At 41.4% G+C, this 12,158-nt stretch overlaps 1 protein-coding gene across 1 annotated transcript in view; it reads left to right on the forward strand.

Moving 5' to 3' along the window:
* ipo7 (importin 7) overlaps window positions 1–12,158 on the forward strand; it is a 59,363-nt gene that overhangs the window by 12,573 nt on the left and 34,632 nt on the right. The window contains exons 3-5 of the mRNA XM_043705890.2: window positions 3,941–4,094; window positions 6,942–7,100; window positions 7,474–7,630. Of these exons, the coding sequence (XP_043561825.1) occupies window positions 3,941–4,094; window positions 6,942–7,100; window positions 7,474–7,630 (470 nt within the window). The remainder of the gene's footprint in view (window positions 1–3,940; window positions 4,095–6,941; window positions 7,101–7,473; window positions 7,631–12,158) is intronic.

The following is a 12,158-nucleotide window of genomic DNA, read 5'->3' on the forward strand; positions in this document are numbered from 1 at the left end:
TTATTTTGACCTTTATCGAGAGACAACTGTTTTCACCACAGCTGATGTTGGTTCCTATTCATTCTTAATGTTCTGGTGTAGCTCTATAAACTTTTTTTGAAGACTAACTGGCCTGCAAAGTGTTAACTCGGGATTGCATTTGTCCCTGAGATTGTTCTTGGTTGACTTTTAAATGTTTAAAAAAAAGTTCAGTTCCCCTGTTTAACTGTAGAGCAGTCAGATGTGCATGGAATTTTGAATTATTAATATTTCACTTGCTGTCTAGAATATTAAAGTATTTAATTAAGGATTGTCAGTTGAAATTGAAGAATTTTCTGTTCTATAGAACAGAAAAGCGGGCTTATTCAGTTTAATGTTTTTGGATTCTTATAAGCAAGTTGCTTTTTTAGTATTCATAATACTTACAATTCCTTTTCATAAAGAAATTTTAGGGTATTTCATATTTCTTACTGCTGCTGCTAGCAAGAGCCAAATATGATTTCGTATTGGAAGTTCTATATTCTTTTAGAAGCTTGCTATATAATTCTGATGGTAAAAACAATGACTGCAGATGCTGGAAACCAGATTCTGGATCAGTGGTGCTGGAAGAGCACAGCAATTCAGGCAGCATCCGACGAGCAGCAAAATCGACGTTTCGGGCAAAAGCCCTTCATCAGGAATAAAGGCAGAGAGCTTGAAACGTGGAGAGATAAACTAGAGGAGGGTGGGGGTGGGGAGAAAGTAGCATAGAGTACAATAGGTGAGTCGGGGAGGAGATGAAGGTGATAGGTCAGGGAGGAGAGTGTGGAGTGGATAGGTGGAAAAGGAGCTAGGCAGGTCGGACAAGTCTGGACAGATCAAGGGGACAGTGTGGGCTGGAAGTTTGAAACTAGGATGAGGTGGGGGAAGGGGAAATGAGGAAGCTGTTGAAGTCCACATTGATGCCCTGGGGTTGAAGTGTTCCAAGGAGGAAGATGAGGCGTTCCTCCTCCAGGCGTCTGGTGGTGAGGGAGCGGCGGTGAAGGAGGCCCAGGACCTCCATGTCCTCGGCAGGGGGAGTTGAAATGTTGGGCCATGGGGCGGTTTGGTTGATTGGTGCGGGTGTCTCGGAGATGTTCCCTAAAGCGCTCTGCTAGGAGGCGCCTAGTCTCCCCAATGTAGAGGAGACCGCATCGGGAGCAACGGATACAATAAATGATATTAGCGTATGTGCAGGTAAAACTTTGGATGTGGAAGGCTCCTTTAGGGCCTTGGATAGAGGTGAGGGAGGAGGTGTGGGCACAGGTTTTACAGTTCCTGCGGTGGCAGGGGAAAGTGCCAGGATGGGAGGGGGGGGCGTGGACCTGACCAGGTAGTCACAGAGGGAACGGTCTTTGCGGAAGGCGGAAAGGGGTGGGGAGGGAAATATATCCCTGGTGGTGGGGTCTTTTTGGTGGAAATGTCGGCGGATGATTTGGTTTATACGAAGGTTGGTAGGGTGGAAGGTGAGCACCAGGGGCGTTCTGTCCTTGTTACGGTTGGAGGGATGGGGTCTGAGGGCGGAGGTGCGGGATGTGGACGAGATGCGTTGGAGGGCATCTTTAACCACGTGGGAAGGGAAATTGCGGTCTTTAAAGAAGGAGGCCATCTGGTGTGTTCTATGGTGGAACTGGTTCTCCTGGGAGCAGATACGGCGGAGGCGGAGGAATTGGGAATACAGGATGGCATTTTTGCAAGAGATGGGGTGGGAAGAGGTGTAATCCAGATAGCTGTGGGAGTCGGTGGGTTTGTAAAAAATGTGAGTGTCAAGTCGGTCGTCACTAATGGAGAGGGAGAGGTTCAGGAAGGGGAGGGAGGTGTCAGATGGTCCAGGTAAATTTAAGGTCAGGGTGGAATGTGTTGGTGAAGTTGATGAATTGCTTAACCTCCTCGCGGGAGCACGAGGTGGCGCCAATGCAGTCATCAATGTAGCGGAGGAAGAGGTGGGGAATGGTGCCGGTGTAATTACGGAAGATCAACTGCTCTGCATAGCCAACAAAGAGACAGGCATAGCTGGGGCCCATACTTGTGCCCATGGCTACCCCTTTGGTCTGGAGGAAGTGGGAGGATTCAAAGGAGAAATTGTTAAGGGTGAGGACCAGTTCGGCCAAACGAATGAGTGTGTCGGTGGAAGGGTACTGTTGGGGACGTCTGGAGAGGAAAAAACGGAGGGCTTGGAGGCCCTGGTCATGGCAGATGGAGGTGTAGAGGGATTGGATATCCATGGTGAAAATGAGGCGTTGGGGACCGGGAAGACAGAAGTATTGGAGGAAGTGGAGGGCGTGGGTGGTGTCTCGAACGTATTGGGGAGTTCCTGGACTAGGGTGGATAGGACAGTGTCGAGGTAGGTAGAGATGAGTTCAGTGGGGCAGGAGCATGCTGAGACAATGGGTCGGCCAGGGAGATCAGGCTTGTGGATCTTGGGATGGAGGTAGAACCAGGCAGTGCGGGGTTCCCGGACTATGAGGTTGGAAGCTGTGGGTGGGAGATCTCCTGAGGTGATGAGGTTCTGATGCCTGCTGTTTAGCAAACAGGCCCATAATGCAGGATCTCAACTTTAATGTTGAGACTATTCACTATTATTAATGTGTACATTGTCAAGGAAATACCAGGCGATATGTTGTAAATGGCAGAATTCAAGAAGTTGCCTTGTTCTGTCAAGGCTTTCTAATAATACTAGCTGGTGGAGACATAATATTTAAGACCATAGAATGGCATAGAAGTTCAGTTCTTGCATGGTGTAGACCTATTTAGCACACCTGAAAAATTAGGGATTGTTCATTCCATTCCAAGTATATTTTTTTAACAGGTGATAATTTTTAATATACTACCTGGCACCAAAATGGCTTTAAGTTTGCAGTTTCATTCTTAACTGTTTTCTTTGTTTTGCTTTCTTAATCCCACTTATGTTTTGTTTTTCTTCTATTTCTGTACCTGGTTAAAAAAAAATTTAGTGATGGTTCCTGCCTCTGGTTCTGCACTCAATATTAAGACTGAATTGTTTCAGGAGGCAGAGAGTTGTTGTTTGGGTAGGTGTCAGATCCCCTGTACAGGGCAATCCTATGAAATATGTCTGCAATAATATCAAGTTCCAATTTTGAATATGTCTTAACCTTTGTTTGCTGCTTAGTAAAATTTGTCCATTGCCATGCAGAAGTATATTATTTAAGAGTTAAACTGTTTCATTTCAGTTTCTAAATCTGCATCTCACAGTGTGCGCGCACACATCATTCCCCCATGTATTAGTGTATTTCTGTTGCTTCATAGTCAAAAGAGTGTGGGTCCAAGCTCCATTCCAAAGATTTAACAATTTAAGCTAGGTTGACACATTAAGAACTGGCCTTTGAATGAGATGCTGAATTCCTGACTCAGATGGATCCATACATACCTCAGCACCATTGAATGGAGAGAAGGGGAGTGGTTATTTTGGTTCTGAATAATGCGTATCCCTCATAACCTGCGTTTAGACACTAATGTTGTGTAGAATTTTACAACATTAAGAGTGGTATGTATTACCATTTGGGCCAAAATGTTTATGGAAGTGTTTTTGCTTCACATGACCCTTGTTAAATCTTAATTGCATTCTCAACTTTGTATTCCTTCTCATAATGGAGCCTTGTTCTGTGTAAATCAGCTGCTGTGACTGTCACTGTTTTAAAAGTGTTTGCCATGACGTATTTTAGAATGTACTGAGATTTTGAAAGTTCTATATTAATGCAAGTTTTTCTCATTCTTAAAGTCAAATAAATTGAACAGTGATTACAATTGGGAATTAAAGTACCTTTCTTTCACTGAAACCGAAAGACCACCTTGAGCGTGCAAATGTTGAGTCATTCAAATCAGCAAATAGTTCACAAATTGTCTATTAAAGTGCCGGAATTGTAAATCACCAGCAATGTTGGTGACTAATTTTAGAAGTTTCTATCATTTAATTCTCTCTTAGGTGTAATTTACTTGAAAAATACGATAACGCAGTACTGGGCTGAGCGTGAAGCTACATCAGGTGATGTACCACCATTTACTATTCCAGAAGAAGATCAACAGTTCATCCGTGACAACATAATAGAAGCTATCATTCAGTCACCCGAGTTAATAAGGTTTGTAGTAGGAAAGAGTTGTTTGCTTATAAATGCTACTGCAAAGACTGGTGAATATCCAGTAAATCTCTCAAATTAGCACAACAGGCAGCATTCCCTTTATTTGCAGACAATGTGAACATGTTCTGGATCCTTGAATTCCATAATCTTTGACCTCTCAGGTACTTTTCACCTAGGCTAAGAAAACATCTGGAAGCTCTTGCAAATCTTTGTTAAAGTTTGGTAAACAACTACAGCATGGTCTGCAAAATCAGCTGTGATCAACTTGCATGTGTTCTTTTTCTTTCTTTGGTTAAAACCTGGACCTTTCTCTTCCTCCTCAAAACAGTTTTATCTGTGCCTGTCTTTCAGTTTGCTACCATGCAAAAGTATCAGTGAAGCTGAATTCTTTGGTCTACATATTATCTGTTTCAAGTACTTTATGAAAATAGCTATTCTTTCACGTATCCTCCACTTTCAAGATCCTCTTTGTGACATTTAGGCCAGTGTTAGTTAAATTTGCTGTTCTGACAAGTTAAATTGGTTAGTGCATTCAAGTGATCAAAAATGGAATTCTTTTGAGTGTTCAGTCACATACTGGCTTATTAACTGCTGGCAACTTCATTCATGCCATTAGTCTATAATCAAACGTTTGGTGTGGTAGATATCTTTCTAAGCTTCTTCCTCCAGTGCTCCCCCTCTGCATTACCGTTTAAATATTCATATTTCCTCTTGCCTTGCACTTTCGTGCTCTTGCAGTCCTGATCATCTTCACACCATCATGGGTGATGGGCTTCACTAGTTGGCCAGCATTTGATGCCCATTTCTAGTTGCCCTTGAGAAGGTGGTGGTGAGCTACTGTCTTGAGCCACTGTAGTCCACATGTTGTAAGTTGACTCTCAGTGCCCTTATTGGGGGAATTCTAGGATTTTGATCCAGTGATGGTGAAGAAATGGCAATATATTTCCAAGTCTGGATGGTGAATGGCTTGGAGGGAATCTTGTAGGTGATGGTGTTTGCGCGAATCTTCTGACTTCATCCTTCTAGATGGAAGTGGTCATGGGTTTGGGAGGTGCTATGTGAGCATCTTTGGTTTTCTGCAGTGCATCTTGGAGCTAGTACACACTGCAGTGACTGAGCGTTGGTGGTAGAGTGAGTGGCTATTTGTGGGTGTGGTGCCAACCGAGTGGAATGCTTCATCCTGGATGATGTCAAACTTGTTCCCATCTAGGCAAGTGAGTATTTTATCATGCTTTTGACTTGTAGTGTAGGTGGTGGACAGATTTTGGGGAGTTGAGAGGTGAGTTACTCACCACAGTAACTGATGTTATTGTAGCCAGTGTGTTTGTGACGAGTTCAATTGAGTTTTCTGGTCAATGGTACCACCCCCCCCCCCCGCCCCCGCCCCCCTGCCGGATGGTGGAAAATTCAGCCATGGTAACACCATTGAATGTCAAGGAATGACGATTGGATTGCCACTTATTGGTGATGGTCATAGCCTGGCATTTGAATGATGCCAATGTTACTTGTCAGCCCAGAGAAACCCAAACTAGGCAGCGCTTAGTTTGTTGCTGAACAGGTACTGCTTGATAGCACTGTTGATGAACAAGAGTAGACTGGGCGGTAATTAGCTTGGTTTGATTTGTCCTACTTTTTATGTACGGGACATATCTAGGCAATTTTCCACATGGTCATTTAGATCCTAGTGTTGTGACTGTACTGTGGAAAAGCTTAGGTGCGGGCGCAGCAAGTTCTGGCACGCACGACTTCAGTACTATTAATGTGTTGTGGTGCAAATGTTACTGATGCTTCCTGTTTTGGATGGACAACTCTGGGTGTTGCCATGATGTAGGTGGTCTTAAACAGCAATATGTGGAATTAAATATTTTTCCCTGTTGGATGCAATAAATTGACCCGATGGAAAAAAAAATCTTTTAGGCTGTAGTTGGGCTTTACAGACAAGTAGGGTGTTAGATTTAACCTGAAGTCTGCAAAGTGGATCGTTGCATGTTTCGTTTTTGTTTTTAAAAGTAATTTGTAGTCATTTCCTCTGGATAAGGGAAAGGCTTAAATTGCTTTGGTATTAATGTACTTCTGATTACTTTGCCGTAACCCTTCTGGGTGAAGTGTAAATTTCTTGAGTGCACATTGAGCTTAGCTGTGATAACGCATGATAGAAGGTGTCAACAGTGAGGTTTACACATGCATCCTGACTGTTAAGTTTGAATTGGATAATATGCAAAAAGTGTTTGGGGGAAACAGGTCCTGTATAAATACCATAGAATCCATATCGTGTTGTAGTAGGCCATTTGACCCAACAAGTCCACACTAACCCTCCAAAGAGTATCCCACCCTGACACATTCCCCTACCATATAACCCTACATTTTCCAATTTTGAAGTACACCTAACGTACACATCCCTGCACATTATGGGCAATTTAGCATGGTCAGTTCACTTATCTGCATATCTTTGGATTGTGGAAGGAAACTGGAGCACCCGGAGAAAAATCATGCAGACGTGGGGAGCAAGTGCAGATTCCTCATTCCCCTGAGGCTGGAATCAAACCTCGGTCCCTGGCATCATGAGGCTGAGTGCTAACCACTAAGTCATCGTGTCACTTTTTTATGGAAAACGTTTTTACTGAAAGAAAAAGGGAAGGATGCACATCAAATGATAGATGTCCTTAGACCAGTTCAACGCAGTTATTTAGACTATATTGTACCTTCAGTCAGGTTTTAACTTGTGAATGCATCTTGTATCTGTTGAAGTTTTAGACATTACATTTTGATAACATGATTTTAAAAACATTTTGGTTTATAGAACTGTCCTGATTTTGTTTTTGAGTAACTGATGTCTCGTCTTTATAGGGTACAGCTCACAACTTGCATTAACCAAATTATCAAACATGACTATCCAGTCAGGTGGCCAGCTGTTGTCGATAAAATTGGATACTATCTGCAGTCTGATAACAGTGCCTATTGGCTTGGGATCCTCCTCTGCCTCTATCAGTTGGTGAAGAACTACGAGTAAGTGCTTTGTGTTTTTGGTCCTGAACAGTTTTCCTATGCCTTTGCATTATGACCTAAAGCAAGCCAAATAATACTTGGTTTAAAATCTGAGTTATGTTCTAAAAGCTGTTTATCCTTGCCTCCACCAATATTTTCCACACTTATAGCCCCTTGACCTCCAAAGATTTATAAGATTGGTAGAGTGCTGTGTACTGAAGTGTTTTGATCGGTTGCAAGAATGACTGCAATGTCAGACTGGCCTCGAAGTCTATCTTACCAGAAGAACTGATATAATTGTGTCAAATGATAGAATGTGCAATTCAAATGTAGGAATATATTTCTGGTGTTGTGCTTTATTTTTGACTGGTAGTTTTACATATTTTACACACAGGTACAAGAAAACCGAGGAACGAAGCCCATTGGTGGCAGCTATGCAGCACTTTTTGCCAATGATGAAAGATCGTTTTGTCCAACTTCTCTCTGATCCTTCAGACCACTCTGTCCTAATTCAAAAGCAGATCTTCAAAATTTTCTATGCACTTGTTCAGGTATTACAATGTAAAATGAAGTGTTACCTCAACACTGGTTCCCTATGCAGTGAGGTTGTCTGAAAACATGGCTGTGCTCTTCCTAAGCATAAGAAACTTGTGTATTGCTCCGAAACAAGCTCAAGGCCATCCTTTAGTTTGTGGAAGCTCACTCTCCCATTTTCCATTAATATCTGTTGGATGTTGAAGAAATACAAAGTTTTTGCAGCGATTCTGAAGCCAAGGGCAAAGTCCAGTGATCTTGTTGTTCTTTGGAGACCCAACTGTTAGTGGCTGCTTCTAGTGTTTTTGTACTTTATTACTGCAAGTCAAGTACATGATTCTTGTATGAATCCTGGAAATCTGAAGTTTTATTCATGCCATTGCAGTAATCAGCTCTTATACAATGCTTCATATTAGGTTGACCACAAGTGTTCTGGAGATCTTCAATTCTGTTTCCTGGCGAAAAAGGCTTCCTTTGAATTGAATTGAGCATTGTATCAGCTCAGGCTATCAGTATGTTGCGTAAGAGAGGCACCTATGAACATTTTATTGTATCTTGTGTTCTTCAGAATGTTTTGTCACTGTCTTCTTTTTTATCTGTCTTACTTTTTTGGTCATTGATATGTCCAGAAAAAAAATCAGTTTAGGTGATACAAGGGCCTGATTCTGAGTAGGAAATCTGTTTGGAAGTATGAATTTGAGATGAAGTCATTTAACTCCAAGGGAGGATTAAATGTGATTGAATCAGTCATGTAAGTTGGTAAACTAGTTAATGACAGCAAGTAGAAAATTAAGAATTTAGGTGTGGCCGAATTTTTTTTTTTTTTTGTTTAAAAAACGAGCTGTAGATACTATTACGAAGCTATAGATGTGTTCTGTACCTTTAAGGGAGCTGAAATTTCTGGCTGGTGCAATGTGCTGAACGATTTAAAAGTGTATCATTTGGTTGACGCAGAAGCTGGAGTTGTGCTGCCATGGTACAACACAAATTCAAATTCTGCCAGTCAGTTTAAATAATGTCCCAGATACCAAAATCCAACCGAATTTGAACTTTACTGTTTTGGATGACATCAAACCAATGAAATGATCCAATGTTTTGGGATATAAAATCAGACATTTTGAACAGTTAGGGGGAGAACAGCATAGAGCTGACAAGCATCAAAATAACAGCCAGCAGAATAGCTCTCTGAAAGATACCTGTCCATGAGAAATTTGTGCAGCATAACACCAAAGCCAACCTAGAGAAATCCACAGAGATATTTCGACATCTGAAGATGACAACTGGGTTTGAAATTGAATTTTGCCCTAAATCTGAGGTAATATATTGGACTAGTATTGTAGAGTTTGGGGGTGGGGAGGTGGTAGGAATAAGTTTAACAGAAAGGAGTTATAAATAGTTGTTAAATGTTCTATTTTGGACTTTAAAGAAAAATTAACAATTTTATTTTTTTAAATACTGGTATTTGGGATAGTTCTTTGCCTTCGAAATCTAGCAGATTACGGTGTGAGGTGAGCTTTACTGTATTTCTGGTTTAAATTGGCAGGAGGGTTTACCCTGTGTTGTAACAGATTTGAGGGCTCATTGCCAAGATTTGAACGGTTTGGGTCTCTGATTTGTGATTTGAATAGGTTTAGACAGATCCATTCTGAGATTTGGACAAATTTGAGTAGATTCGGGGAACGTGAAAAGCCCAGTAGATTTAAACACTTGCAGGTTACTGTCCTAGATCTTTAAATAATGTAGGTGAGATGATTTGTTTAATTTTGGTGACCTTCTGGTTGAGTCAATTAAAAGTGAGAGAAATGATTCGGGGGCCTGAAGATGATTCTCAAATTTGCCAAGGAAGTTTGGAAGGAAAGAAAAAGGCCATACATTTAGGATTGGCAAAGAAGTCAGGTTTAGGTTTAACCAAGGACACAAGTAAAGCTGAAATTGTAACAGAATTAATCAAACATTGGGTGTGTCACAGAAAAAGACAAGTACAGTAGAGGTAGAAAAACCTAAATTACAATTGACAAAAATGGAGTTCAAAGGTGAGGAAAGAGAGAAGGTTCTTTCCTGAGCAAAAAAGAGCGAAGAAAGGAGGAAGAGAAAGGGAATTTGAACTTGAAGTTGCGACTTAGCCAGCAAAGTCAAGTTAATAGGATGGAGATTAAAAGCGAAGGTAGTGACATAAAGAAATACGTCAAAACTCTGCCACATTTTGATTAAGATGTTGAAGCTTTTATTTCATTTGAAAAATTGGCTAGGCAAGTGGAGTAGTCTGAGAACTTGTGGGTAATGGTAGTTCAGACTAAACTGATGGGCAGAGCTAGTGAGGAATTTGCAGTGCTGTCAGGTGAGGGGTCGAGCGATTTATGCAGATGTCAAACAGGCTATTTTGAGTGCTTATGAATTGGTACCAGAAGCGCATCGACAGCGGTTCAGAAACATAAAGAAGGAACCAAGTTAGACTTGTGTTGAGTTCGAAAGAATTAAGCATAGTCATTTTGATAGATCGGTGCATGCTTTAAAGATAGGACTTATGAGGCGCTCAGATTATTCTGCTGGAGGAGTGTAAAAACTCGCAGAGACAGTAAGGATTCATGTGGAGGAACGGGAAGTGAGCAGGGCAGTAGAATTAGCAGATGAATACATGTTGGTGCATAAGTCAAGCTTCCAGCCAGAATTTCGACCTGAGGGATAGAAGTTGGAAGAAAGGGTGATCATACACTACGAAAGAAAGAATAGGGAACATTAGTAATTGTTTACCATAGGTTAAAGAAGTCTAAGAGGGTGGAAAGGAAGTGAAAGGCCTCAGGTGTTTTCACTGTAATGGAGTGGGACACAGAAAATGACAGTACTGGTAGTTCAAGAAGGGCACTGGGAAAAGGTGTTTTCACTGCCAGAAAGTTGGACACATAGTCACAGTGCTGGTTGTTAAAGAAAAGCACTGTGGGAAAAGATCTTGAAAGAAGCTAAGCCAGTTGCCTTTGTGAAAGTAGTAAAGGAAAAGCTGAGAAGCTGCAGGAGAGTGCACAGCTGCGGCAGGGGCCGAGTGTGGAGTTTGGTGCCTGATCTCTATAAAGACTTTGCCTGTGTGGGTAAAGTTTATTCAAAAGAACAGAAGGAGAAGGGCAAGAAGTTGTAATTTTGAGACCGGAGAAATGGGCCGAAGTGCACCAGATTGTGTTACCGGTAGCATGCTTACAGGAAGTATTACAGGTAGCATAGGAGGTCACCTAAATGTACAAAAGATTGAGGGCTAAGGTGCAAAAACATTTTTATTGGCCTGGAATGTACAAGGATGCGGTTAACTCTACACGTCATATATGCCAAATGGTAGGTAAGCCACAGGCAGTAAGAAAACCTTTGTTGCCAATTCCCACATTCAAAGAACCTTTCACGCGGGTTATAATTGATTGTGTAGGTCCCCTCCTGGGAACTAAAAGTGGAAACCAGTACTTGTTAACCAAAATGGATATCTTCAGATTTCCGGAGGCAATTCCATTACGGAGTATTAAGGCAAAAAGAGCGGTAGAGGAGTTAGTAGCTTTCTTCACGCAGTATGGGCTACTCAGTGATTCAGTCAGACCAAGGGTCTAATTTTACTGATCGGCTGTTAAAGGAAGTCATGGATAGCTTGGGTATACAGCACTTGAAATCAAGTAGGTATCATCCTGAATCCTGGATGAGCCCCCAAGCTGTTATGACATGGGTAGACCCTCCAAATTTAAACCAGGCACACAGTAAAACTTGCCTTTTGCCAGAATCTGTAAAATTTCAAGAGGCAAAGAACTATCCCAAATACCATTATTTAAAGAAAAACTTTTAACAATTTAAGTCCAAAAGAGAACATTAAACAACAATTATTTATAACTCCTTTCTCTTAAATCTATTTCTATCCCCCTCCCCCACTCTGCAATACTGGTCTGATAAATTCCCTCTTAATTTTATGACAAAATCAGTTTCAGACCCAGTTATTGTCTTTGGATGTCGAACTTTCTCTGTAGATTTCCCTAGGTCAGCTTCAGTGTTCTGCACAAATTTCTTATGGACCGGTGAGAGTTATTCTGGCAGCTGTTACGTTGGTGCTTGGCAGCTCTTTGTTCTCCCCCTAACTATTCAAAATGTCCGACTTTTATACCCTAAAACATTGGATCACTTCATTGGTTTGATGTCATCTAAAACAGTAAAAACCAAATTCGATTGGACTTTGGTATCTGGGGCGTTATTTGAACTGGCTGAATTTGAATTTGTGTCGTACCATGGCAATGCAGCTCCAGCTATTTGTCAACCAAATGTTATGCTTTTAAATCTTTCAGCGCACACTGTGCCAGCCAGAAATTTCAGGTCCTTTTAAAGCTACAGTTCACGTCTACAACTTCATCATAATACCATGTGATCTCGTTCATATTCAGCATGAATAGCATGAGCACGTTTGCTTTAACCATATATCTTGTTGATAAAATAGACATGCAGCATTTTTAGTCATGTTTGTTTGAAATAGGTGCATTGAAGGGGAAGTTAAATAAGTACATGATAGATAAAGAAATGGAAGAATGT

This window comes from Chiloscyllium plagiosum, unplaced genomic scaffold (assembly GCF_037043375.1).
Source record: "Chiloscyllium plagiosum isolate Xiang-an unplaced genomic scaffold, Cpla_swu_hap1 HiC_scaffold_18, whole genome shotgun sequence".
Lineage (NCBI taxonomy): Eukaryota > Metazoa > Chordata > Chondrichthyes > Orectolobiformes > Hemiscylliidae > Chiloscyllium > Chiloscyllium plagiosum.